The sequence below is a fragment of the Aplosporella prunicola genome, assembly GCF_010093885.1.
Source record: "Aplosporella prunicola CBS 121167 unplaced genomic scaffold K452scaffold_25, whole genome shotgun sequence".
Taxonomy (NCBI): Eukaryota; Fungi; Ascomycota; class Dothideomycetes; order Botryosphaeriales; family Aplosporellaceae; genus Aplosporella; species Aplosporella prunicola.
The window spans coordinates 496367-522129 of NW_022983553.1; the positions used below are offsets into that span (position 1 = coordinate 496367).

Below are 25763 nucleotides of genomic sequence, written 5' to 3' on the forward strand. Positions count from 1 at the left end.
GGTCAAGATCCTCGTAGCATGGCAAGCGGAACGAGGAAAGCAAAGCGGACTTTATCTCTCAAGCATCCACGCGGGTCGAGACGGTCGCGATGTTGCGAGTCAAAAAAATGGTAACTGAAGATACATTATTTGACTAAGCGATGGTTTATCGTTTCACCAGATCAACCGCAAACCATGCCTTCTTTTGCTATCTCCGCGCTCTCCGTCTTCCCGTCTACCACCGCCTCCACCTTTTCGATATGTCCATTTGGTTGCACACCCGCCTTCTTCATCTCTTCCTCTTCCTTCTCTAGTTTCGCTTTCTGCTTTTTGCTCAACGTAAGGCTACCCTTGGCCACTGCTTCCTTGGGCAGCGGCCGCACATAGGCTTGACAAATGAACCACGGGCGCTTGCATCTTTGCACGGCAGCAACAGAGCTCTCGTACGGGTCGAGTTCTTTCGTGGTATCCACGGCTTCACTGGCCTCCTCGAAGGCCGCGGGATTGCTTTCGTACTCGATCAACCCTTGTCGTACCGCAGCTTCGGTCAATTGCAGGACGTTTTCAAATGCGGCAATGTCGCCCGTCCGGCATCTAGCCAGAGCGTCGCGAACATTTGTATGCTTCGAAACAAGCGGACGCAACATGCGGAACAAATGCGCCTGCATAGCGGTCAGGTTCGGGTTAACGACCTTTTCCGCCTTGCCCTTTTCCGCCTTGCCCTTCTCCTCCTTGACTTTCTGTCTCTTGCTTGGCGGTTCACCATCGGTGCTCTCCTCCTCAGCCACATCCGGATCCGAAGGTAAGAAAAGAGGCTTTCTCGCTGGCGGTTCTTGCTTGAAGACATGTTTATATATAATGTCGATGTACCGGCGAAAGACCGCATCCATCCTGTAACCGCCCTTGCCATCTCTGCCCTTCCAGTATTCCCTGGTTTCTTGGCCTTCGGGTGGTGGTCCGGCGAAAATTGTAGGATCGTGCAGGTTGCCTTCTGCACTCATTACACCATCCGCGCCAGTTGCTTCCAAACATGCCGCGATATCGTTGTGTTGAAGGATGTTGCCGTTGGCGAAGAGCACCGTCTCCGGCGGCAGGTTGTCCCGTAGATATTTTATCGTGTTCCAATCCGCCAAGCCCGTTTCATGTCCTTTTTGATGCCTCTGCCGTCCATGAACGGCGAGCACACTCGCGCCAGCTGACAGAATTGTTTTGGCGTACTCGAGCGTCTTTTCCCTTGTCTCCAGCACCCGCATCTTGGCCGTGACCGGTATCGACAGTTCCTCGTGCAACTTCTTGATCATGCTGTGTATGAGGTCCCAGTCCTCCTGCAGAAAAGATCCGTAGTGTCCTCTCCTCGCGATACCCTGCGGACAGCCCAGGTTCAAATCCACGGCGTCGCAAAACGGCGCCGCATGCTTCGCGGCCGCGAGGAAATCATCGGGGGTATTGGAACAGAATTGAACGAAAAGAGGCCGGTCCATCAGTGGGTTCCCGTCTAGGTGCGCATCGGCGGCTGTGAATTGCCTGAGATGAATCTCGTCCGGTGGCGAAGGAATCGTGTGGTGTAGAGGCTGGAAGCTGGCATCGCGGTACTTGGGCACTTCATGGAACATGCGCGAGTGGAACATGGGCGTGTATGCGACGAGATCGGGCTGGCGGTCGGCTGGGAGGAAGGAACGACTTAACAATCGCCATGCCTACTTGGTCTGTTAGTACCTATGAAGCGGCACAGGCCATGCGGGGAAAAGTACGAATTCAGACTGATCGACCATGGGCGCAAGGACAAGCTTGGGGCTGCCGATGCTCTCGTAGAATGCGCGGCCATGGAGTTTAGGCTTTGCGGGCGCCAGCGGCGCTTGGTCGGGCTGAGACATGATGGTGCGAGCAAAGAAAGAGAAGGGAAAGCGCCCCGCGGGGCGATGCAGCAATAATTGACGTATGGTGAGGAAGTGGGTTGGCAAGAAGGTACTCCGTAGAGGATGGGCGAAAAGAAAACGCGATGGACTTTTTGGAACCCTGAACCAATCCTTAGCCCCGTCAAAGTCCGATGGCGACCCAACAGGGCAAAAGAATCCGGGCGTTGATTCGTGCGGCCAAAAGAGCCTCTTCATGCTGACTCACGCGGGAACTTACACTTTGATTTTACGACGCCCTTGCTCGTCCGGCCAATCACGACTTCACCTCTCCCACCGCCCGTGCATCTCCCGCTGTCCGACCGCCAAACACCCTCTTTCCTTTACGCAATCGTCTGCAGGAAACCCGGCTGCCGGTGAGGGTCGTCATGTTAAATTTAAGCATGCCTCCTGCACTTGAGCCTCGTTGGTCCCCTGTTGCCTTTTCAACGAGCCGCAAGTCAACTCGAGATGCGAGTGCCTGTCCTTGAAAGTCAGTTTCCCGTCAAAGTCTTGGCGTCGTCATCACCGACTGATTCATTGCTACTTTAGACAACGCCGAGGCCGCCTTGGGCTTGGAGGCCCCGAGCAAAGAAGGAAGCAGAGACTCGGAAGAGAGGGAGAGAGATATCGTCGGTTGGGAAGGCCCTGACGACCCTGCAGACCCGTATGTTGTCGTTTTTTAAACTATACATATTAGCATTTCTGACCAAGACAGGTTTAATTGGCCGAATGGTCGCAAATGGCTCATTACTTGCTTTGGCTGCTTCGTGTACGTTCATAGCCCAAGCCTGAAAGGATGCGGACCGTTCTGACCTATCAAACAGTACGTTCATCGTTGGCATCCAGAGCACCGCTATGACAGCTGCCGTCGAACCAATGAACGAATACTTTAAAGTCAGTGATGCGAATTTCGCAAACTCGTATTGGCCTATCACAGCCTGGACGGTGTCAGCGGGTCTCGTGCCTCTAGTTGGCCTACCGCTGATGGAGACTTTTGGTGTCAGACCGGGGTATATGGTAGGCTTCCATTTTTTGTTGTTCTTGGACAATTACCCCCGTCAATGCTCAGCCCATTCACCACTCTTTTGAGTACTCTACTTACGCTGACCATGATAGCTGTCTTATATTATATTTTTCATCTTCATCATCCCGCAAGCGGTTGCCCAAAACTATGCGACACTGATCGTCACCCGCGTCTTCTCTGGCGGGTTTGCGGGCATCCTGGAGAACATCATTGGTGGCATCATCAGTGATATCTGGAAAGGCGAACGGGCAAGAAGCATCCCGGTGGCCATGTATATCTGGGCATACGAAGCGGGAATTATGATTGGCCCGGCTATAGGTGGTGTAATCATTCAACATTTACATTGGAGATGGTGTGTATTCCCATGGTCTTTAATGTCGAGTGCTAACCAGTTTAGGATATTCTATATCCAACTCATCATCTACGGCTCTTTCTTTCCAGTGGCATACTTAGTAATCCCTGAGACTCGCAGTACAGTCATCCTCCAGCGTAAAGCACGCCAAATCCGTGCCGCAACAGGCAAGCCCGTCTATGCGCAAAGCGAGCTTGACCACCCCGGCTTGAAAGCTTTGATATGGGAAGCCGTTGGCCGTCCGGTGTATATGCTCTGCACCGAGTACGTTGTGTTTTCGTTCACGCTGTGGTCAGCCTTTTGCTTCGGCAATGCCCTTCTCTTCACCCAGTCCGTCGCTCAGGTCTACACGGAGCTGTACGACTTCACCGCGCCACAGACAGGCTACGTGCAATTAGCCCTTGTCATTGGCGTCACCATCGGCTTCGTCATGCAGCTGCCTGCCAACAACTGGTACTACAAGTCCGCGGCTCGCAACACCGAGGAGCCTGGTCGCTACATACCCGAAGCGCGGCTCTACCTCGCCATCCCGGGCAGCTTCATCGGGCTCGCAGGAGGCTTCTTCGTTTACGCATGGACGTCGTACGGGTTCGTGCACTGGATGGGGCCGACGATCGGCCTCGGGCTTGTCGGCATCGGCATTTTCATCGTCGTCAACGCCGTCAGTTGCTACGTGGAAGACGCGTATGAAAAGTACGCCGCGTCGGTGCTCGGGGCCGTCGCGTTTGGCGAGAACATGTTCGCGGCCTTTTTGCCGCTGGCGGAGATGAGCATGTACACGAACCTGGACTTTCGTTGGGCGAGCACCCTGTTGGCGTTTTTGGCGCTGTTGTTGAGTTTGGCGCCTGTCGTGCTGATTTTCTATGGGAGAACTATTAGAGATAGGAGTCCGTTTATTCGGGAGGCGAGGCATGAGCATAGAGATTAGTTTGGATTAGATGTACCTGGGGTAGCTGGTAGCTGGCCTGCAGTCTGTGGAACAAAAAGTAGCTAATTATGATAGAGAGCAGTGTTGGTGGCGATGTTGCAAACGAGAGAGGCAGGGGTGACGATTATCTCCAACGACATCATCCATCTCACCACGCAGTGTTTATCCACAACGACACTCAGAACCGTCATCGAAAATATCGTATCTGACTGCAACTCCCCTTTCCCGTTCAAGTGACCTCGAGAACTTTAAAAACACCGCCAGCACGGGCCGATGATGCCTTACCTCTGCAGGCCGCTCACGCAGCCGCATCCATCCCGCTGCCGTTGAGCCGCACGTGCTGACCCAGGGTCAGTCATGATGCGAGCGTCCCATCCCGTCTTATTGCGCAAGGACCCAACGACTCGGCACCTTTGTGTAAGGACTATCATTTCGAGCGGTTAAGTTAGAGGTTCAACATCCTCTACTCTCCATACTTGCGCAGTTCAACAGGTGTGATATTGAAACTCTGATAGCAGCCAAGTCGGTAGCTAAGCACCTACTCCTAGTGATCTTACGTATCAGCGAGGCGCATTGGTCTCGAGATGCTAGTCCTAGTCCTGCAAAGACAGACGTACATGGTGTTGTGGGAAACGGGTTCTGCGGTTTGAGTGAGTAGGAGTAGTAGTGTGTGGTGTTAGAACAGACAAGGTTCTGGGGGATGAAATCTATCGGGTTTTTGGCTCGGGCGTGCTCATGGACTTCTTTTTTGTTTTTTGTTTTGGTTTTGTTTGGTGAGGTTGTGGTGGTTTTTGGTGTTGGTTTCGTTGTTTTCAATCTCTTGGTGGCGTGGCTGCCTTTGGTGCTGCCGTAGCGCATACAGTTTCTTGTAGGCGTAGGTTAGGGATAGATTTATCGCAATTTCTGTATTCAGCCGATCTTCACTCCCAAGATATCAGCTACTGTCGGGTAGATTTGTGTTGAGTTAAATGGGGTGTGTATTTGTGCTACCATAGTTCGCAAAAGACTCGTTGCCAGACACTGATATTCGTTGAGCACGACTGATGCCTTTAGCTCATAAACGCCTTAATTCAATTTCAAAGTGAAGGGTAAGGGGTTTCCAGCATCCCATACAAACCCCACTTCTAACGGAATCGAGCAAATAAGTCGTCATAAAGAGAAGTCCAGCGCACGACCTCACCCAGCAAAAAAGTCGTCAAAAGGAAACTCCATCGCACGAACCCCTAAGCAGTTATTCCAGTCGCGCAAACAAGCATCGAAACCAGATTCCAGCGCCGTTGCCGAATGTCCAGCGTTCCTGTCTGCGTTCACGGAGTTGGCGCCAGCAATATAGCAGCACACGCCGCCTGACATGATCCAAACGCAGTGTTGCATGCGATGATGGTGGGCGGAGCGCTGGCGCCCAGCGTCGCACCCCAGGTGAAGCCTGCCGCTGTATAGCAAGCCATGACTACGCCGGCGCATCCTGCTTGGCAAATGCCGTAGCCGACGGGGCCGGCGGAGGCGGTGCCTGCGAGAGTGAGGACGCAGGCGGTGAGGATAGTTGTGCGAAGCATGTTGAGTAGTGTGTGGTTATGGTTCGATTGAATGGTTTGATCGAATGGTTTGTTTGAACAGTTGGATTGAAGTAGTGTGTAGTTGTGAGCTTTGCCGTGAACTATGCTGTTATGCTTTGCACTCACTGAGAGCTTGGTGTTTTCGAGACGTTGGTTGGGCTGAGGAGGGACAGCGGGGTAAAGAGAGCTATTTATCAGCCGTGTGACGCAAGTTTGAGCCAATTGGATACCACTATGACCTGCAGCTTCCTTGGACGAGATGGGAAGTCGTCATGCTGCGGCTGCTTACGATTGGACACACCTCACCGTGATGCTTGCCTTTGCTTTCACCGAGACTACCCCATCGTTGTGAGAGACACACGGCTGAAGTGCAACGCAAAGTTGGACACGAGAAGCCAAGCGGGTGTGACTACGCATGTTACATAGGGAAAAAAAAAAAAAAAGGAACGGCAAAAGTTGTTCCCCAGAATGGATCTGCATGCTCCCGATGGTGTTTTCGGCACGATCTGCTTGGCATTTGGGCGCAAGCAGCTCCCGTAGCGCTAAATCAATTTGGATCTCCAATTGGTTCGGGATTATAAGCCGAACGTGGGCGTATGTGGCACGTTTGACAGGAACGTAGCCTCGGAGGCCGTTGCATCCTCCGCTTTTCGACTGATGATAATTGCCCGGTGGACCTGAATTGCGTGTCTCTGTTGCAAAGGGAAGGGTCACTCACCATCCCCCTCACGTGATTGGCCAACAAAGGCCTCCTTGGAGATAACTCCGGGATTTTCGCCACAACAAACTTCATGACCGCTTTTCTTCTGGACCGTACCGCCGCGAGCCAGCGCGCCCCAGGTGCACGTATACACGACCCCACTGATCCGTCTGCAGCGCTCTTGCACCCCAGCCTCACCGTCCCGTCCGCAGAAACTCCCTGTTTAGACCTCCTCGTCGACGGGAACAGCCCACGGGCTTCGGAACCAGCCTCGATCATCCTCGCCGAGAGGCCCCACCGCCGTTGCGATTGCGGGAAGAGACCGACGGACATAGTTCGCTAAGATATATCGTGCGAATCAAATGGTGGTGACGTTTGAGGAGGCCACCGGCGGAGGTGTTGATGTTCCGACAACGAATACATTGGCCCAAAGTCAGACAATATGGTTCCAGAGTTAGATGGAGACAATGAAATTCGGGTGTCAGAGGAAAGAGAAAAACAATGCAGGAGGCCCCAGGAAATAAGACAGGAAAAAAGTTCAAAGAGCTTACAACACCCTTGGAGATCTGGACCAACTCTCCAGACCGTCGGGGAGTGCGCGTCAAAGCCCAGGCCCGTTTTTGGCGTGTTGACAGCAGCAACTTCCCTGGATCCGGATTACATATGCTGGGAGAGTAGACGGCGTTCGACGTCGCGGATACGGACTCAGCTCCCGGATGACACGGGGGCCGGGAAATGGCGCCGTCTACAAGTACCGAGGTGCTAGGTCATTGCCACCTTGTTTGGCCTTTCATTGAATCGTCATCGCTCTTGTTTCCAGGAATCCCGGGACAATCTTTGTTCGGTGGTGTGAGAGGCCGGCAATCGACGCCTAGAAGCTCGCAGCAGTTCCAGTTGGACGGACGGCGGATCCGTGTGGGCGTTGTACGGTATGTCCACCTATGTGCCGGTGGCAATGACGGCCAGGAGGGACATGAAGCGGCGGCTTCGAATCAGGATGGCAGGATGGCGAGGCGAAGAAGTGCTCTGGTGGCGATGGGGAGTTCAAACGTTCGCCTGTCCAGGCCAGGCCGGTGATGACGGGGCCGCGGAGTTGCGCAGGTTTGGGACGAGGAGCAAGGACGAGTTTGAGAGAAAAGGCTCACGCTTATGTACAGATGCGGTCCTGAGACAGGCCATACTGGCGATCGGGCATCTCATTGCGGTGGGCACGTGGGGACCCCTGTCCCGGAGGAGCGTCCGGCGCCGTCGACATTCCACTAGCCACACGTCATTATAGCCGGAGCCCGAGTCCGATTCCGAGCCTGCCAAGGCTGTGGGACCCTCCGTGCCTCCCTTAGCCCTCTATCATTAATACGGTTTGCCTTTGCTCGCCCGGGGGCACAGCTTGGGCTTTTCCCCTCTCGCCTGGCAGGAAAATAACTTTTGCCATGAGCGCAATGCGTTGACACCCATCACAGCGCAATGCCTGCCGACTTGCTACGAACATGAGCTCCAACTACCGTCCCGTCCTTCCAGCTCCGCCGTCCGCCTCCAATTATACCTCCGAAACGTCATCGTCCAACACCTCGTCCTCACGCTCCTCCACCGCCCGCCAGATCATCAACGCCGCCTGCACCGCTTGCCAGAGACGCAAGTCCAAGGTCAGCCGAAGCTTCTTTCCACTCGACCCCGCGACCGCGACGCTGACCTCAACAGTGCGATGGCGTCCGGCCCAAGTGCTCTGCTTGCGTAAGAAGACTTACCGATTGTTCCTACGAGACCGCTAGCGCAGAAGAAACAAGGACCTCGGCTCTCAAGCGAAGAAATGAAATGCTGGAACAGCGTTTGTCGACTTTTACCGAGTTATACGATTTGCTTCAGTCGGCGTCTGAGTCGGACGCGAGAACGCTGCTGCAACTGATCAGGTCGTCTCCCGACCCTGAAACCGTCCTGAACACAGTCAGAGAGGGGCAGCTGTTGCTTCAAGCCATGGATACAAAAGGTCCCCCCAGCGCCGACACGGTCTCGCTACCGCCAATTGCAAAATTGATAGGCGTGGCCGATCGCAGCACAAGTACATCTCCTCCGAGGCTGGATGGTCCATCGTCGTGGCACTCCACCTCCGCAGCAGAAAGCTCGTATGTGGCACATGCAAATGTCAAATGTCAAACGGTACATTGGGCGAACTGACCTTTTTGTCCTTCAGGACTGCTACTTACACGCTTTCGAGACAAGCATCTGACACATCCGATACGGCTGCTTTATCTACTCATCTGCGCTTTCCATCGTCCGGATCAATAACTACCGACACGACAGAGCCTGCCAGAATGATTCCGCCGTTACAAATAGAAGACTCTGATACACCTAAAGAATGTGACGGCGTCATGACCGAAGACGGTGCTCCTGATTCATCCGAAGCATCGGGGAGCTGAGGCAAGATACGGGGATCATCATAGTTTGGTCCTTGACTTTCTTTTGCCGCGGCTGATCGCAGTTTTGCTTCCCATCAAGCCAGGCGAATCACCGATTCGCTACGCGGTATCGATGGTTTCACAGCTTGTGCCAGTCACCTGTCACGGGTAGATATTCAGGGATATGGAGTTATGACCACGATTACGCGTGCGATATTACCGCAAAACATACCGCGCCCATAAATACCCCTTGGGCATCAAGAACAAAACAAACAAACATGCCGTCGCAAGCTGCGTTGTCTCTCCTGGAGTTTTCGGCTGGCTTGTCTCCTTCATCCTTCGGGGTTGTCTCCGAGGCAGTGCTGGCGTTGGGTGTTGGGAAGGTGGAAAAATCTACCTTTCGTATTGATGAAAAATTGACTTGCATACGGCCTAGGAGCGTCACAGACGCAAGCGCGGCGTGGAAAGGAATCTTTAACCATATCTGATGAGCAACGAGAGATCGAGTCGCGTTCGTTTTCTGCGCTCAACTTCCATCTCGTCCGTAGGACAGTACAATCATAGGCGGCTTCAGCGAAACCAATCTGGCCTGAACATTCCCTGTGTGATCTACATGGCGGTCGGCGGCTTCTCCGATGATTTTTGGGGACACGATCTGGGACCCGGTGTTTATCCCTGTGGGTGTCACCCTTACGTCCGAAGGGCGTAAGCCTATTTTCTCTTCCATCCTCCCGTTCTTGGTGTCCGCCTCCAAGAGCTTATTTTGCGTGGTGTATCTTCGCCACACCCTATTTCCCGGTTCTTCTTCGTAAACTGTCACATGACGTGAGTATGCATATATCTGATCTGCATCTTTTTGGAAAGCTTTTGATTGTTCTAAAGCAAAGCACATTTGATGCTTGCAGTGTTGTTTGTGCGACTTGAATACCTGCAGTTTTGCTTGTTCAATGTTTTGGAACTTCGGTGTACTTACGTCAGGTGTAGGTTCTATCAGTTGTCAGTCAAAATTTGTCGCACCAAGTTCAATGGAAACAATTCGAGAATTTGCTCGAATAAATACTCCACGGTCAAGTCTGCGTGGTATGCTTTTTCACAAGGTGATGACATCGCTACGTCGCCGGCATCCACGTCATCTCAGATCGAACGCGGCAATTGAACATTTTCATGGTTCGATAGCGGCATTACAGTGACCTAGCAGACGACATTCATTCGCTGATACGCTGGCCGATGCGGACTTGATTGCATAGTTACTTCTTATTAGCGATCAGCCGTTTTATGTCGAACAAAAAGAGGAGTTTTCGCTACGCATGAGCATATCAGCTGCCATATGAAGTCATATCTCGAGATCTCTACACTAGATGGACAGCCCGCTCACTCCTCGGATCCTTACGCCCACTACTTCATCGGGCTGCACCGCCTCCTTTAAAATGAACTTGGCGTAGAAGTAAGGCAGACGGTTTCCCTTCCTCAAGGATGATTTGGATCCTGCACCAATCACCGTGTGGTTTTTCGACAATTAGTCAACTGGTAAGTTCCTTCTTCAAGCCCATGAGGTCAGTAATGAGATTCTGATCGTGATGGCTGAAATACCAATGCGCCAATCGTGCCTACGATCACAATTCTTGTAGCCAAGGTTCGGCAACTGGCGGAACGGTTGCGCCATCTGATCGAGTGACAGGCACCGGTGGGACAGACGGGACGTTGCAAGCTCGATAAGCCTTTCTAGGATGAACCGGCGCCCGTCATGTTTATGGGGAACGTTTGTGCCCTCTCTCCGGATACTCGTAATCGAGATCTCGGTGACATCAATAAACTGAAAGACACCACGCCCGTATCAGCAAAGCCGGCATCATGTGACGAGATCTGAGACAGAAGGCACTAGGGAAACCCTTACGTATACGTGGTACGTACTAACCGGCCAAGCTGAGCGCCTGGAGCAGGTCTTTGCGGCATACTCCTCCAAAGCCTATCGGGATAATGGCTTTACCGGCATCGTTGTCGCTGGAGGGTGCCGAAGCGGCTTGCGGTCGAAGATTTTTGATGGAAAAGCTCGCATGTCGGGACGGCTCGCATGTCGGGGAAGCCTGCATGTCCGATGGAAGCCGACAGCGAAGTGGAATTTTTTCGCGGTAAATAAGCCTCGCGCGCAGGGCTTGGGTTGTGATTCGACTCGCTTCCGGTTTCATTACGCGCTCCACTGATCAACCAAAACCCCAGTGCGGAGTCGGCTAACCCCACATTCTGATAGCTCGTTATCTATGGAGAATCCAGACCACGGGCTGTCACCGATGGTAACCGATCCTTCGACGAAGGATCTAGCGGCTCTTCTCGCTATCAACGTGGCCGTGCGAACCCCTACTTGCCTACTTCTGGTTACACCACTGTCAATTTGCCACGGACCCCACAGCTTTTAGATATCTGCTCGTGCTGCCCCCCAGATTTTGGTCCCGCAGAGCTCTGATTCTTCCACTCCTCACCTCTCTCATCCTTCTCCACCATGGCAACCAAATCAGTTCGCTCCAAGGGCTCTCTGGAGTTCCACACGGACGATGTTCCGACATACGAGTCCAAGGGGGAGGTGGACTTCATTCCACGTACCACCCAGACCGAGTACCAGGGTATCTTCTCTCCGCGCAAGATGCAAGTCATTGCCCTGGGAGGAAGTATCGGTAGCGGTCTCTTCATCACCACGGGCCGCGGTCTTGAGTCTGCAGGCCCGGCAGGTTTTGTTTTCGGTTATGGTATGTCGTCGTCTCAAGAGATCTATTGGGTCTTTACTGACAGTATGCAGGCTTCGTGGCGATCCTTGTCTACTGCGTTCTTCAGCTCCTCACTGAGATGACCATTGCGTTCCCTGTCTCTGGTAACCTCTTTGAGTACGCCGACAGATTCGTCGACCCTTCATTGGCTTTCGCCGCCGGCTTCGCAGAGTGGCTTGGTAAGTTACTGAACTAGCGAAAGCACGTGGATCGTTAGCTAACCTCCTTATTGGCTGGACTGCTGTCATCGGAGCCGAAGCTACCATGTTCACGGTTTTGATCAACTACTGGGCCGGTGGCTCTGTCCACGAGGCTGTCTGGCGTATGTACCCATCCTCATCATGATTGTTATCGCCAGCCTCTAACCTGTGCGCAGTTACCCTTTTCCTTGTTATCACCTTTGGACTGTTCTTCCTGCCCAGCAAGGCTTTTGCTTGGTTTGAATACTGCACGTCCCTCGTCAAGGTCACGGCTTTCCTCACCATCTTCTTCTCGTCCATTGCCATCATGGCCGGCGGTGGTCCCACCGGAAAGGTTCACACTGGCGAGACCTGGAGGGACTACGTTAAGTTCAAGAACGGCTTTGCTGTAAGTTTTAACTTTGCAAAGTTAATTAACGCCCACTAACTTCTGAAGGGTATTGCTCAAGCGATGATGTTGGCCTGCTGGGCATACGGTGACCAAGTCTTCATCGGTATCATGGGAGGAGAGGCCATGTTCCCGCGTCTATCGATGGCCCGCGCCTGCAAGATGGTCACTGGCCGCATGTTCATCATCTACATGTTGTCCATCATGTGGATCTCGCTGCTCGTGCCCGAGAACGACCCCCGCCTGTACGGTGGCGGAGGAGCTGCCGCCTCGCCTTTCATCATCGCCATGAAGGACGCCGGTATCGATGGCCTTCCCGACTTCCTCAACGGTGTCATCATGGTCGGCGTCACTGCCATTGCCTGCGAGAGTGTCTACATTGCGTCTAGAACCCTGCGCAGCTTGGCGGCCCAGGGCCTCGTATTCAAGTTCATGGCCACTGTCGATGCCCACGGAAGGCCGAGGTGGAGTCTGTTCGTGACCAGCGTTGCGGCCGTCATCCTCACCTATCTCAACCTGAGCAGTAAGTGCCCCGCTATTGCAGCTTATATCGAACAAGGACTAACAAAACAACAGGCGGCGGTGTTGAAGTCTTCACGTGGTTCACGTCCATCACCTCGTCGTCCTTCTTCTCCATCTGGATCGTGCTGGTCATCACGTCGTGGCGGTTCCGCGCCGCGCTCAAGGCGCAGAACGACCCCCTCTTCGACCAGGTCTACGCCTGGTCCGCCAGCTTCTACAACGTCACTCTCGGCGTGCTCGCCGCGGGCTGCGCGTTCCTGACCGCCGCCTGCATCTACATCGGTCTCTTCCCTCTGGTAAGCCATCCATGCGAAACCAAACCCTAACCCCACCTAAAACGCCTGTACTAACAACGTGTCCCCAGAACGGCGACGGCGTCTCCGTCTCCTCCTTCTTCCAATACGTCCTTGGCCTCATCCTCATCATCACCAGCACCATCGGCTACAAGCTCATCTACAGGACCGAGTTCCGCGACGTGCGCACCGTCGACCTCGTTTCCGGGCGTCGGCCCCTCACCGAGAGCGATATCGAGGAGCTCGCCGCTTACTACAAGCAGCCCATATGGCGCCGCTTCTCGAGCTATTTCACGATTTGGTAGAGCGCGCGTGTGTGTGTGGGTGGGGGTGTTTGTTGATGTCGCTGCGAGAGGAGGGCGCGTGATGTACGATACTGTACGATAAGGACGAGGGGGGCGGGGGTTTGTCGGCGACGACGACGACAAGGCGGTCTGGGTTCCTCGACATGGAAGTTCTAGTCGTGCTATGAAGTACGCGATGGAGCGCGGGTTGGGGGCTTGGACTGCCCGCGCGCTGGAAAGTTGCTGGATTGGCCTCGCCCGGTTCTTTAGAGGCAGCTGTGCAGAGGGCGTTTGTTGATTTGGCGGCCTTCTTCTCGCACCGCTATAGAGTTATGATCACGAGGATACGCTATGACAAGATTTTACGCATTGCTTACATACACCTTACTTGCTTGGTGTTGATGCTGCTGGAAGTGATGTTGATTCGCTGATTCTGTGGTAGTCTGCAGAGGGTTGGGGGTCGGGTACGTACGTATGCACGAACGCTTGGAGGCAGGAGTGCAGCGCGCCGTCTTGCTGCTTTGTGCACTGTCTGTGCTGCAGTGGCTGCATACAACTAGGTAGGTAGGTAGGTAGGAAAGTCCCTCTAGAGGGCGGTGCGCCTGCTTGTGTCGTGCAGGAGGGGATACCAATAACTCGTAACAGCCCTGAGCAGCTATGTATTTCCCGCTTCAAAGCTCGAAAACACGCATCTGCATATTTGTTACGCCGCTGAGCGCGACGGACATGCTTATACGGCGTAGTCATGGGTTCCTTTGGCGTAGGTAGGGCAGCAGTACGGAATATTCTTTTATTATCGTTTCGATCCTAGTGTCCCTGATCGTGTGTATACGTACGTATGTATATACGCGTATACGTACGTATATACGTGCTTTAAGGTACTCTCGCTCCCTCCTTCTACTACTGCTACTGTACGGTCTTTACTTAGACCCCTTCTTCCGCGCCAGAGAATCATCTTTCGCTCGCGAAATGCTGCATCAGCATCTTGGTTGACGGTGATGGTGACGGTGCTGTTGCTGTTGGTGGTGGTGCTTTTTCTGTTCACTGATCTTACCTTGTACACGCTCGCTATATACACGCTACACGTCACACCACCACCACCACCCCTACCCTCCCAAAACCTACACAACCCACTAAGCAAACGCCTCCCTCTCCCTCCCCCACCCCGGCCTCAAGCCCTCCCATGCCGCACGCTCGCCAAACCCGCCCTCAAACCCCGACCGATACGCATTATAGCGGACCAGTCTCAGCGTCTGCAACCTAGCCTCCCCCTCATCTTGCGCCCACACACCAACCCCCAGCACATTCCCGCCCCCACTCTGGTCCAGCACGCCCACCGGCACCGGAAACACCGTCTGCGGCCCCACAGCAGCCCAGTACTTGCCGACCTGGTAGCCGTTGACGTAGAGCTGCACGCGCAGGGGCGGCGCATCCGCAGCCGCGACAATTTCAATCCCTAACGGCGCGTCCACCCCCTCAGGAACCGTGACAAGGAACTCGGTGCGGTAGAAGCGGATGCCTGCGCCTGTGAAGCCCGTGAGCGGACTCCCTGCCTCCCATCTTGTGCCTGCGGCTGCGCCTGAGGCGTTGTACCCCGGGAGGTGCCAGCCCAGCCGCTCGAAGTGGTGGCCGCCTTCGTTGAGGGGGCCGCGGACGGGGTCGATGTAGGCGGGGCCGCCGGCTGCGCCTGCGAGCTTCCAGTGCGAGAAGCCGCTGACTGTGGTGGTGGTGGTGGTGGTGGTGCTGTTGTTGCTGCTATTAGTACTAGCAAGGAGCCGTGCGCCTACGATACCCCTTGCGTTCAGCGGCCCATACGGCCCCTGGCTCGTCTCGTCGTGCCCGCTGTAGTCCGTCACGACAGTCAGCACGTTGGCCTCGTCGACGAGCGCCGCGCCCTCGAAGCGCAGCACCGCGCTCGTGGCGCTGAGGGACGCGTTGCCCGCGTGCCCGCCTACAAACGCCCCGTTCGCCCACGCGCTCCACCCCGCTGCCGTGCCGCCTTGCACCGTGATGTTTGCGCCCGAGGCGGCGCGCCCGTCAAAGTAGCCGCGGTAGACGAGCGTGCCGGCGTAGAAGCCGTATGCGCTGCCGTGCAGGACGGGCAGGGTAAGTGGCGCCTCGGGCAGGTTCGACGACGTCTTGTTTGCGAGCGTCCAGCCGCTGTCGTCGTACGTGCGCGCGGCTTCGGGCAGCCCGTCCGCGACAAGCCAGGCCTGGTCCGCGAGCGAGGGGAGCTCGATCGAGATGTCCTCGGCGCCGCGCACGTCGGCTTTCAGTGCCCCGTACGGCGTGCGCATCGTGCTGAGCTCGACGCCGTTCCAGCGCAGCTGCTTGGCCGTTTTCCCGGCGTACACTTCCAGCGTCGTGCTGTTGGCCGTGTCGCCGTGCAGGTCGACGACGCCGTCTGCCACTGAAGCGCTGCGAACGAGGTATGGCCCGAGGGCAAAGACCTGTTCGTCGGCACCTACGTCCGGGTCGTCTGTCGTCGCGGGCGCAAAGAAGGTGTAGGCAGTCGCCGTGTCGAGCAGGTAAGCCAGCGCGCCCGACCCGAACTTTACGACCGTCGCGCCCTCGCCCTGCGTATACCGGAACGCGGAGCCATTCCGCGCAAGGCCAAAGTCGCTCGTGGCGCCATGGACGGTGAAGTTGCTGTAGCCGCCAGCGTTGGACGCAAACGCAAACTCGCCCGTCTGCCCAACGTCCAGGTAGAAGACGAGCACCGGCGCGCTGCCGTCCCCGTCGAAGAGCCCCCACGTCAGGACCTGCGCCGACGAGAACAGCAGCGTCGCGTTCCCGACCGCATAGTCCGTGACGACGACGCGGGCCTGGCGGCCACGCAGATCGAGCGAGTCGATAGCCACGTCGCCGCGCGAGGTGCGCGCCGTCAGCGTGAACGTCGTGTTCGCGCGGGACTTTGTCGAGTTGTGCTCAGCGAAGTAGAAGCGGGCGGCCGAGTCCTGGTTGCGCAGGACCCAGGTCCAGATATCCTGCGAGTCGACCGCGTTGCCCGTGCCGTTGCTCTCCATGACCGTGTGGCGCAGGGCGCGGCTCGCGCGCGCAAACAGCGCAACCAGCTTTGTCTGGGAGAACTTGGGCGTGACTTCGCGTGTCTCGCGCAGCGGCGCGGCGTAGTCGTACGACGAGTAGACGACGGGCGCGGCCAGGTGGCCCCAGTTGGTGCCGCCGAAGGCGACGTACAGGTTCAGCAGGGTGGCGCGCTGGGCGAGCACGTCCTTGTAGTAGACATCGGCGAACTCGGGGCTGTGCTCAGCCTGGCAGTCGTCGTAGAAGGCGCCGCCCCAGGGCTGGAACCAGCCGGCCTCGAACTCGGGCAGGCTCTCGGGCTGCGTGAAGCTGTAGTTTTGGAACCACTGGTAGTAGGTGCGGACGACGTTGAAGCCCGAGTCCGGGTTGCTGCACGACATGCCGCCGGGGTAGCTGTCGAGGCCGTAGATGTCGACGGAGCCGCCGACGTTCTGGTAGTCGGTCGACCAGCTCTGCCCGCGCATGCCCTTTTCGTTGGACGAGAACGGCACGATGACGCCGGCGTCGCGCAGCGCCGTCTTGATCTGCTCCATGTACAGGACCAGCGTGTCATTGGCCTCGTGACGCGACTCAGTGAGCTCGTTCTCCACCTGCACCATGATAACGGGCCCGCCGCCCTCCTCGGTCATCTGGTTCTTCGCGATGATCTTGCCAATGGCCTGGATCCATGGCAGCCACGCCTGGTGATACGCTTCGTCCGAGGTGCGCAGTTTCGTGCCCGCGCCAATGCCGTCGGTGCCCCACAGCGCGATGCCGCCCGCGTTCGTCTCCGCGTTGACGTACGGCCCGGGCCGCGCGATGACATACAGTCCAGCCTGCTTGGCCATGTCGAGCAGGCGCTGCACGTCCTTGGCCGGGGACTCGAAGTCGAAGACGTCGGGCGCGGGCGAGTGGTAGCTCCAGAAGAAGTAGATACTGCAACGTTTCGAATTAGCACACAGAAAGGCCTTCCTCCTATCAACACCATAGAATGAGTCTCTTACCTGACAGCATTCAGCCCATTGGCCTTAAACTTCTGGAAAACATCCAGCCACAGCTCCGGCACCGGCAGCCGCGGATAGTGAAACTCTCCCGAGAAGACGAAGACGCGCTCGCCCCTCACAATCAAGCTGCCCTCGTCCCAAGTAACGACATCAGTGAGGCCGTTGCCGGAGGCGGAGACGGAGGTGACAAAGCTCGCAAGCACCACCGCCCCAACCACGCACAGCAGCCGCAAGAAGCACATAGGTATTCGCACCTACCAACGCAAAGAAACAAATAGCAGCAGCAGCAGCAAGGAACCAAACAAGCCAAACGAGCAGAGCAGAGCAGAGCGGAGCAGTCCTCACCAAGGGCAGCACCCGCCTTTATCCCATACCCGCATCTCTCGCCCACGGAACCTCGCGTGCTCCCGCAGCAGCAAAGCGGCCAGATCCATCAATCAGCGTGCAGCAGCTTGCAGCGGGGCCCATCCGCGGGCCCAGCGCTGGAAAATAATGTCCCGCGTCGCGTCATCCGGTGTGGCACTGGCGGGGCCATAGTTAATTCGTGTTTTCCCCGCACATGCATGTGTGGAATGAAATATGGCGAGAGGATCTGCATCGGCAGCATGCAGGCCCCGTCACGCCCGTCACGCTGGACGGGAACCCGACACCTACCATAGATATGTACGAAGCTCCTCACCTGAAAGAAACCAAAAAACGCTTGATGAATTTTTACTACTACACACAAGACCCGCGCGGCCACAATTCTCTTCCACTTCCAAGCATCTAACCACGTCCTACCATACCATACCATACCATCCTTACCCTACCCTCCAATCCTACACATCGTACGCACCCAACTAATAAGCGACCCGCGTGCGCATATCGCCGACCTTGCGCTCCACCTCCCTCACACTGCGGTCCAGCTCACCCGCAATCATTTCCTTCTTATCGCGAGGCAGGCGCAAAAACCGCTCGCACAAGTCGCCGTCAATGACGCCCTTGACCGGCACGTAGTAGCCGCGGTAGATGAGGTGGTCGCGCCCCGCCAGCGGCGCGTCCTCGGCCCGCATCTGCGCCTCCAGGCTCGAGAAGAACTCGACGTCCTCGCGGCTCACAAACGGTATCATGATGCCTAGCGTGCCCTGCAGGCCCGACCAGAGCAGCAGGTCGCGGCCGCCCGTCACCAGAGACGTCTTGGTCAGCGATGTCGCTATGTCTTGCGTGTAAAAGTGTGCCATCAGGTCGAGGCGGTGCGGCGCGCCCTGCAGGTAGCCCTTCTCGTGCAGCAGGTGGGCGCCTGAGCCCTCCTCGTCCGCCTCCTCCGATGCCTTTTGCGGGCAGCGCACTAACCACAGGTTACCAAATTTGTCCGCACCGGCAGTCGTCTCGTAGTCAACCATTGTAGTCGCCGAGGTCCAGCGCGAGATGGTGTCATCGGCGAATGCAATGAGGCGGTTTTCTTGGTACTTGTAGACAGCATACGTGACCGACTCTTGAATGTCCGAACATATAATGCGACTGCCTTGGGTTTGCAGGCCGGTCAGCAGCCTGGGGACAATGTGCGGTGTCTGAGCCTTGCGGAGCATCTGTCGCATGCCAAGGTCGTACAGGCGGAGGTCTGCGTTGACTCCGACGAGCAGCTTGCCCTGGAATGGCAAGAGAGCAAGGGGCGGTGCTTCGAGCTTGGTCTTGTGGATAAACTCAAGCTCGCGACCATTTTCAAGAAGTCTGTAGATGTGGACATAACCGCAGGTGTAGCTACGCGGGGACATGACCATGTCTTTGCCAGTTCCCACCACCAAGAACGTCTCGTCACTTTGAGACGCAAAAGGCGCAGCACACACGCTGACGCAGGCTTCGTTCTCTTCGAGGTCAACGGTGTAGATAACTTCTTTGTTGGTGATTGGGTCGACAACCTGGATGCACGAAGCCCATCTCCTCTCAGCACGTGGGTATCCAAACTCCTCGGGAGGAAGGACTTCTGCCTCTCCATTCACGGCACCGTTGAGAAGAGCTTGACGGTCGGAAGGAGCAAGGACGTTGTTTTCGGATTCGATGACGTAGCACAGGGGTTCCGTGGGGTGGCGGACAAAATCGCGAGGAGTGTACATGAGCGGAATACTTTCCTGAATCATGTTGTTGTCAAGGTTTTCGATCGTGAAAATGCTAATCAGTCAATGTCAGTAAGAGAGCGAGGGAAGACAAAGAGGGAAGACGAGAGAATTAACGTACCGCAAATGCTGTCCCTGAATACCGACCATACCCTCCGTGCACTGTTCGCTGTTGAAACTCCATCCCCATTCAAGCGGAGCGTAAGCCAAAGGCGTCAGTGTGAAAGCCTTGGTCTGTTGATCCGAGTAACCAAGCCACGACCGGGAGCTGGTTGCCAACACGGCAGCCTGGCCTTGAACAGTGACGCGGAAGAGCCTGACCTGCTTAGGTCCCAGGAAGCGCGTGCGCGTGTCTGTGAGCTCGCCGGTGATTTCATCGATAACAGTGCGAAGGTAAACGCCAGAGTAGAGACCGATGTGCAGATACAATGTGGAACCCCCAGACGACGAATCGGCCATTGCCATGATGTTGAGTGCCGAAGGTGCAGCAGTCAAAGCTTGCACGGACTTGTTCTCGAGAGTAGAGTCGGGATCCAAGCTCAGGATGCGCACCGTCGCGTCGTCGCAACCAACAGCAAGGAACGAGCTGCGAACTCTGCCCTCGGGAACCTCGCCCAAGCTCAGACAAGTCACCGTACCGGACATTTCTCTGCGCTCGTCATACTCAGCGAGAGAACCATCGGCATCCATCTCGAAGTAGACAATCTCGCCAGAGCTGAGCGCCACGGCGACCTGACGTTCGTTGGTGGAAGCTGCGACGATGGTCCTGTGTTGAGGAGCTGGCCATTCATTTATGCGACCGCCCGCCTGGATGTGACGAATTCCTCGGGGGTGAACTTGGATGAGAGCATCCTCGCCTAGCAGCTGAACAGCGAGTGTCCGAGTCGATGACAAGAACCCAGTGTCTGTAACTTCCTCGACCGTCTCGCCAATGCTGAGTACCAGCGTGCCGTTGGAGAAAGACAAAACAATGTAGGCGTCGTATTCGTCGTCCCTACGAATCTTGGTCGTCCAAACAGCCTCAGGAATACTGGGAAGCTCGGACTCGACGATCTCAGAGACTTCCAGGCCGTGCTTCAACGTCTTGAACGAACTTCGCGCTCCGGTGCCACACACGCTGTAGATTTGAGGCGCGTCGTCGTCGGTGAGGTTGGCGACCTTGGTTGCCATGGTAGGATTCATGCTGGATATGCTCTGGGCCAAGCTAATGTTGTCGGCGGAGCGAGGACGGAAGTAGACCGGCTCGTACGGTTCTTCGGTATCGGCGGGGAACTGGGTGCTGTCGAATTCCTGCTCTTCGTCATCATCACCGAGCTTTTCGAATTGATAAAAGTGGTGGTTCCCTGACTCGGCAGCCACGAAGAGATAACCGCTCTTCAAGATACAAAGGCTGGTCGCGACGGGAACGGTGTCAAAGTATTTGATCTTAAGTTTCGATACGTCGCCCGTAGGTTGGCCGCTCTCATCTTCGACCATGTCCAGCGTGACCTTGAACAAATCACCGTCTTCGCTTTGCAGCAGGAAGAAGAATGCACCGCGCATTTTGTGCATGACACCAGCGGTGATGAAGCGCTTCCTGTTCCTGTCCTCGGTCGCATGCTCTCTTCGCGGGATCGCCACCCTGAAGGTCTCCTGGTTGATGTGCCTGTAAGTGATGCTCTCTTCGCCGCAGACAAGAACACCGCTGGGGCCGTCGGAGCCGCCAGGAACCTGGAAGAGCATGTTGGCCGTTCGGTCCACTTTGTCGGACCACTTGCGAACGACGTGATTCAGACCCAAGTCCAACTCGTAATAAACCAGCTCTTTCTCCAAGGCGTCATATGCCATTCCGGTAGGGTCCTGGTCCGACTCGCCATAGTCGACTTCCAGCGCCGCGAAGATGGGGTTCTCGTAGCCCACGTCCATGCCAACCATGGCGTACACCAACGTCGTAGGTCGATGGGCCTCCAGTGGCGAGGATATGGTCAGCTCGGCCTGGGCATTGCGGTTCAAGACGTAGACCAGCTTGTTCTTCTCCACCGAGGCGATTATACATGCGCGGCCCTTGGGATCGGTGGCCAGATACTGTCCGGGAATGACGCGACGGATGCCAGACTTGCCAAAAGTCTCGAGGTGGATGCGGCTGAAGCGGTTCTGGGCCGGGACGTACTCGATGATGGCGATGCGACCGGAGTCAGAGCCGACAATGATGTAATCTGCACTCACTCAGCTTCAGTTCCAAACTGTCGACACGGTGGAGCTGCTCGGCGTGCTTCGAAAATCACTATATGACCTTGGAATGTCGCGCGCGGCAGAGTCACGTACCTTTTGAGCTGCCCGCCAGCCTGAAGGCGGCCAGCGAGCGGATGATGCCAAAAATGTCATGGGAGAGGATGGGCGTGACGCGCTGCGCCTGCGGGTCCGGGCGGTGGAGGGTGAGACGCGAGCCCGAGGCAGTCAGGATCTGCTGTTCTTTCGTTCCGGCAAATTGGCCCAGGATGGCTTGCGTGACGGCAGTGGGAGGCTGGATCGTCAGCGAGTACATGAACATGGACGACGTGGTAGCCATGGTGGGCGAGCGGCCCGCGGCCGGGCGGGAAAAGAGTCGCGAGGGAGCTGGTCGCGAGAGGAGATCGCGGCGACTGCGAGGGAGCGCGTGCAAGCAGTGCGCAGGCGACGGCGGTGGAGGGAGGCGCGGCGAGAGTGTGCGGTCGGTGGACGCGGACTTCCAGTGATGGACGCCAGACGCGGACTTTGGAGCTCAACTTTCACCGCCTTCAGCTGATTGGCTGACGGCCCAGCTGCACTTTGAGAGAGCATCACCTCACCACCGGCTTTTCCGCTTCATCCCGCCCATTGACCCCAGCATGCGCGCCAGATACACCTGTCGCCAGTGCCTGGCCTCGCTCCAAACGGGCCTGCGTCCCCAGCGCGCGCAGCCATTGAGACAGCTGGCCAGCGCTCGCCGATGGCACAGCAGCCAGCCCACCAACAGACGCGCCGCGTCCACCCAGGCCGCCAACAATGAGCCGGTGCAGATGCCCCCCACGCCCCCGGGGTTGGACAACCATCCCTCTATGCCCAAGGCTACCAATTCGCTGCTCAAGCCCAACAACCTGTTCCACCCCTTCTCCCAATCGCCCTCGCCCGAGATCCGCCGCCGTGCCGCCTTCATAAAGCAGCACGCCTACTGCCCGCACGAGTCGCACCAGCAAACGCGCATCGCCCTCGACCCCGAGGACCCGGAGACCAAAAAGGCCGTCCACGGCTCGCAGCCGCCCGCACACGTGCGCTACGAATGCCCCGACTGCGGCATCCCGGTGTCGTGCAGCGAGGAGCACTTCGCCGACGACTACGAGAAGCACCTCGAGATTTGCGACACGTTGCGCGAGGTCAACGAGGACGACCACGACCTCCGCTCCGGCCGCTTCTTCCCCGAGTTTGAGTACCCCGGCGTGCAGATGGAGGAGGCGCTGGTCAACATGACCAACTGGGACACGTACCTCTACTCTCGCGAGCACCAGGCCATCAACGACGAGCGCAGTCTGAGGCAGGCGACGCGGCTGCTGACGTACCCGGTCACGATTGGCAGCGTGCTGCACGAGCTGAGCCCGTACAACATCCGGACCGGAGGCCGCCTGACGGTCGAGGGGCTCAAGTCGTTTTCTGGTGGGTGACATTTGTACTGTAAAATGCAAAGCTGACCATCTTAGCCCTCCGCTACACCCTGCACCCTCCGCGCAGCGGCGGCGGCGGCGACATCAAGGGCCTGCGGCCCAACCCGCCGCCCGTGCGCATCTTCATCCTGGGCGCGCGCGCCGAGTCGTCTCTGCCGCGCGAGGTGTGGGTGCAGCTGGCGCACATGTTCCCGCGCGTCTCGTTCCACCTCGTCTTCATCGGGCCCGAGTCGATGGCGAACCGCGACGACGAGTTCCCGCTGCCGGCGCGCACGCCCGAGAACCCGTTCGGGGCCGTGGTCGAGGACCGCATCACGCACTCGCTCAAGATCAGCACGTTTGTCGAGTACTACCACACGCTGCATGAGGCGGGCCAATTCTACCCGTACGACCCGTACTTTGACTGCTTCATGCTGTTCCACCCGGGGCTGGGCCACCCGGCCAGCTCGGCCGAGTGGGAGGCGACGCTGCCCATGCTGCTCGAGACCAAGGTGCCCATTCTGGCGACGGGCTACACCGAGTACGACATGCAGCGCGACCTGAAGTGGGTGCAGGACAAGGTGGGCGGTGAGGTCGACTTGCTGCTCGAGCCGGGCGAGAATCTCTTCCGCAGTCTGCGCTGGGACCTGAACGACCTGGACCCGCAGGACATTTCGTGCGGCAACTGGGGGCTGTGGGCGTTTAGAGGAAAGCGGTACGAAACGACGATGAGGGGCGGCGACTAGTGCGACGCCGAGCATGCCGAGGATGCCGATGCGCGCAAAGTGGGGTAGCTTCGAACATCTTTTGAGAGAGATAAAAAAAATGTATATATGTACGTAAAAAGACATTGAACAAGAGATTAATTTATTATCGCGAAGACGAGGTGTTTTAGGTAGTGACATCAGCTATGAATGGTCACGTCGGCACGACAGGGATGCCATTCGAGCATCAACCCCGCGTCGCGTCGATTGCTTTGTCCCATGAGCGGCAGCCGTCAGTGACGCGATCGACCCAAACAATGACAACAAGGGACGCAGCTGACTCACAGCGGGTATTCGACTCGACTCCACTCCACTCCACTCCACTCCAGCAGCCTTATAAAAAGGAAGCTGACACTCACGCAGCCATACCTACCTCCACGACCACGGACCCCGCAACCCGACCACACCACGACCACACTTCCCCCACCTCCACCTCCACAACACCACGCCACCACCACGACACCAGCACCATGCCGGCCCGCCTCACCCTCGCCGTCGCCCAATCCCGCACCCTAGAAACCACAGCCGCAACCCTGCGCGCCCTCGAAGACACGACGCGCACCGCCGCCGCGCGCGGCATCGACCTGATCCTCTTCCCCGAAGCGTACCTAGGCGGGTACCCGCGCACGTGCAGGTTCGGCTCGAGCGTCGGGTCGCGCGACCCCATCGGGCGCGAGCAGTTCCTGCGGTACTTCCAGGCGGCGGTGGACCTGGGGGACACGCCGGCGGGGGCGGGGGACGAGTGGGTGGCGCGGCGGCTGGCGGTCGCTCCGGGGCGCGAGTACCGGGGGGACGGGACGCGCGAGGTGCTCGAAAGGATCGCGCGCGAAACGGGCGTGTTCGTCGCGGTGGGCGTCGTGGAGCGCGCGGGCGGCAGCCTCTTCTGCGCCGTGCTGTACGTGTGTCCGGCGCGGGGCGTGCTAGGGAAGCGCCGCAAGGTGATGCCGACGGGGACGGAGCGGCTGGTCTGGGCACAGGGCGGGTCGGAGACGCTGCGCGCTGTCGTGGCCGAGATTAAGGGCGTGCGGCTCACGCTTGCGGCGGCTGTCTGCTGGGAGAACCTCATGCCCCAGCTCCGATGGGCTATTTACTCGCAGAACGTCAACCTCTATCTCGCGCCCACGGCCGATGCGCGCGAGACGTGGTTGCCGCTTATGCGCACCGTGGCGCTCGAGGGCCGCGCGTTCGTGCTTAGTGCGAACCAGTGCGTGCGGAGGGGGCAGCTGCCGGGGTGGGTGAGGGGGGAGATGGGGGAGGAAGTTCACGAGGACCACCAACATGACCCTCACGACCACCAACCCGACAGCCACAACAACAACAACAACAACAACAACAACAACAACAACAACACCAGCACAAAAAGCAAACGCCCCGCAACAAGCACAACGACCCTCCCCGAAGAACTCGGGCACGAGCTATCCCTCCCGTCGCCACCACCGCACGGCTCCGCAATCCAAGACAGCACGAGCACGAGCACCGCCAGCCCCGCCTCGCCCACCCACTCACAAGCACAAACAAAATCCCACGCCCATCCCCGCCGCCGCAAATCAATCATCACCGCAACGCCCGAGCACCACGAGATCTGCTGGCCGGAGCCACGGGCAACTACCACGACCACCTCCTCCAAAGACAACAACGCAACCGCCAGCGCAAGCGCCGACGACGCCAACGACTTCGTCTCCCGCGGCGGCTCCTGCATCATCTCCCCCTCGGGCGACATCCTGGCGGGGCCCATCTGGGAAACCGACGACGACGCCGGCGCTTCTCTTTTAGCAGCAACCGTCGACTTCGACGACTGCGTCCGCGGCCGCCTCGATCTCGACGTCGGTGTTGGCGGGTCGTATGCGCGTGCGGATGCGTTTGAGTTGGTGGTTAGGGGGCTGGATTTGAGTCCGCCGCCTTAGGTCGGTGGGTGAGGGGAGGAACTTGGTGGGGAGGGGGAGGGGGGGATTAGGTGGTTTATTTTTGTG

At 57.3% G+C, this 25763-nt stretch overlaps 10 protein-coding genes across 10 annotated transcripts; 6 read left to right on the forward strand and 4 right to left on the reverse strand.

Annotated features, from left to right (window-relative positions):
* Positions 1 to 109: 109 nt before the first annotated feature.
* K452DRAFT_361612 (uncharacterized protein) lies at positions 110 to 1939 on the reverse strand. The gene is made up of 2 exons (XM_033546434.1): positions 1731 to 1939; positions 110 to 1676 (listed from the first exon to the last, which is right to left on the reverse strand). The coding sequence occupies exons 1-2, from the start codon at positions 1851 to 1853 to the stop codon at positions 162 to 164; spliced, it is 1638 nt and encodes a 545-aa protein (XP_033393869.1). The 5' UTR covers positions 1854 to 1939; the 3' UTR covers positions 110 to 161.
* Positions 1940 to 2232: 293 nt separating this feature from the next.
* Positions 2233 to 4273, forward strand: K452DRAFT_257063 (uncharacterized protein). Its single transcript, XM_033538421.1, has 6 exons — positions 2233 to 2364; positions 2424 to 2538; positions 2590 to 2643; positions 2699 to 2891; positions 2991 to 3250; positions 3296 to 4273. Exons 1-6 carry the CDS (start codon positions 2343 to 2345, stop codon positions 4176 to 4178), a joined length of 1527 nt encoding a protein of 508 aa, XP_033393870.1. The 5' UTR covers positions 2233 to 2342; the 3' UTR covers positions 4179 to 4273.
* Positions 4274 to 5485: 1212 nt separating this feature from the next.
* On the reverse strand, positions 5486 to 5734 carry K452DRAFT_235045 (uncharacterized protein; the record flags this gene model as incomplete). Its single annotated transcript, XM_033537402.1, has 1 exon — positions 5486 to 5734. One exon carries the CDS (start codon positions 5732 to 5734, stop codon positions 5486 to 5488), a length of 249 nt encoding a protein of 82 aa, XP_033393871.1.
* A 1234-nt stretch (positions 5735 to 6968) lies between these two features.
* On the forward strand, positions 6969 to 7817 carry K452DRAFT_95894 (uncharacterized protein). Its single transcript, XM_033547356.1, has 2 exons — positions 6969 to 7377; positions 7457 to 7817. The coding sequence occupies exons 1-2, from the start codon at positions 7170 to 7172 to the stop codon at positions 7711 to 7713; spliced, it is 465 nt and encodes a 154-aa protein (XP_033393872.1). The 5' UTR covers positions 6969 to 7169; the 3' UTR covers positions 7714 to 7817.
* Positions 7818 to 8026: 209 nt separating this feature from the next.
* On the forward strand, positions 8027 to 8402 carry K452DRAFT_198778 (uncharacterized protein; the record flags this gene model as incomplete). Its single annotated transcript, XM_033535998.1, has 2 exons — positions 8027 to 8077; positions 8133 to 8402. Coding segments are annotated over 2 exons (321 nt in total), but the record flags the coding sequence as incomplete, so codon positions are not given.
* A 2922-nt stretch (positions 8403 to 11324) lies between these two features.
* On the forward strand, positions 11325 to 13294 carry K452DRAFT_234977 (uncharacterized protein; the record flags this gene model as incomplete). The annotated part of the gene is made up of 7 exons (XM_033537400.1): positions 11325 to 11568; positions 11619 to 11765; positions 11804 to 11908; positions 11963 to 12174; positions 12223 to 12697; positions 12751 to 12992; positions 13061 to 13294. The coding sequence occupies 7 exons, from the start codon at positions 11325 to 11327 to the stop codon at positions 13292 to 13294; spliced, it is 1659 nt and encodes a 552-aa protein (XP_033393874.1).
* Positions 13295 to 14406: 1112 nt separating this feature from the next.
* On the reverse strand, positions 14407 to 17627 carry K452DRAFT_353355 (glycoside hydrolase family 35 protein; the record flags this gene model as incomplete). The annotated part of the gene is made up of 2 exons (XM_033545823.1): positions 17302 to 17627; positions 14407 to 17233 (listed from the first exon to the last, which is right to left on the reverse strand). The coding sequence occupies exons 1-2, from the start codon at positions 17541 to 17543 to the stop codon at positions 14407 to 14409; spliced, it is 3069 nt and encodes a 1022-aa protein (XP_033393875.1). The 5' UTR covers positions 17544 to 17627.
* A 371-nt stretch (positions 17628 to 17998) lies between these two features.
* On the reverse strand, positions 17999 to 22079 carry K452DRAFT_291209 (uncharacterized protein). The gene is made up of 3 exons (XM_033541131.1): positions 21699 to 22079; positions 19516 to 21589; positions 17999 to 19449 (listed from the first exon to the last, which is right to left on the reverse strand). The coding sequence occupies exons 1-3, from the start codon at positions 21940 to 21942 to the stop codon at positions 18141 to 18143; spliced, it is 3627 nt and encodes a 1208-aa protein (XP_033393876.1). The 5' UTR covers positions 21943 to 22079; the 3' UTR covers positions 17999 to 18140.
* Positions 22080 to 22221: 142 nt separating this feature from the next.
* On the forward strand, positions 22222 to 23910 carry K452DRAFT_257080 (uncharacterized protein). Its single transcript, XM_033538422.1, has 2 exons — positions 22222 to 23042; positions 23087 to 23910. Exons 1-2 carry the CDS (start codon positions 22241 to 22243, stop codon positions 23773 to 23775), a joined length of 1491 nt encoding a protein of 496 aa, XP_033393877.1. The 5' UTR covers positions 22222 to 22240; the 3' UTR covers positions 23776 to 23910.
* A 353-nt stretch (positions 23911 to 24263) lies between these two features.
* Positions 24264 to 25697, forward strand: K452DRAFT_277980 (uncharacterized protein; the record flags this gene model as incomplete). The annotated part of the gene is made up of 3 exons (XM_033539344.1): positions 24264 to 25052; positions 25209 to 25219; positions 25277 to 25697. 3 exons carry the CDS (start codon positions 24264 to 24266, stop codon positions 25695 to 25697), a joined length of 1221 nt encoding a protein of 406 aa, XP_033393878.1.
* Positions 25698 to 25763: the final 66 nt, after the last annotated feature.

Bases quoted from the DNA above. Each gene is read 5' to 3' on its own strand.
- K452DRAFT_361612 (XM_033546434.1), bottom strand. From the start codon at position 1,853: ATGTCTCAGCCCGACCAAGCGCCGCTGGCGCCCGCAAAGCCTAAACTC. The intron at 1,677-1,730 runs GTACTTTTCCCC...CAGACCAAGTAG, and splicing joins TGGTCGATCAGTCTGAATTC to GCATGGCGATTGTTAAGTCG.
- K452DRAFT_257063 (XM_033538421.1), top strand. From the start codon at position 2,343: ATGCGAGTGCCTGTCCTTGAAA. The intron at 2,644-2,698 runs GTACGTTCATAG...CCTATCAAACAG, and splicing joins ACTTGCTTTGGCTGCTTCGT to TACGTTCATCGTTGGCATCC. The intron at 3,251-3,295 runs GTGTGTATTCCC...TAACCAGTTTAG, and splicing joins CAACATTTACATTGGAGATG to GATATTCTATATCCAACTCA.
- K452DRAFT_95894 (XM_033547356.1), top strand. From the start codon at position 7,170: ATGGCGCCGTCTACAAGTACCGAGGTGCTAGGTCATTGCCACCTTGTT. The intron at 7,378-7,456 runs GTGCCGGTGGCA...GAGGCGAAGAAG, and splicing joins TGTACGGTATGTCCACCTAT to TGCTCTGGTGGCGATGGGGA.
- K452DRAFT_291209 (XM_033541131.1), bottom strand. From the start codon at position 21,942: ATGGCTACCACGTCGTCCATGTTCATGTACTCGCTGACGATCCAGCCT. The intron at 21,590-21,698 runs GTACGTGACTCT...GAGTGAGTGCAG, and splicing joins GCTGGCGGGCAGCTCAAAAG to ATTACATCATTGTCGGCTCT. The intron at 19,450-19,515 runs GTACGTTAATTC...TTGACTGATTAG, and splicing joins ATTCAGGGACAGCATTTGCG to CATTTTCACGATCGAAAACC.
- K452DRAFT_257080 (XM_033538422.1), top strand. From the start codon at position 22,241: ATGCGCGCCAGATACACCTGTCGCCAGTGCCTGGCCTCGCTCCAAACG. The intron at 23,043-23,086 runs GTGGGTGACATT...TGACCATCTTAG, and splicing joins GGGGCTCAAGTCGTTTTCTG to CCCTCCGCTACACCCTGCAC.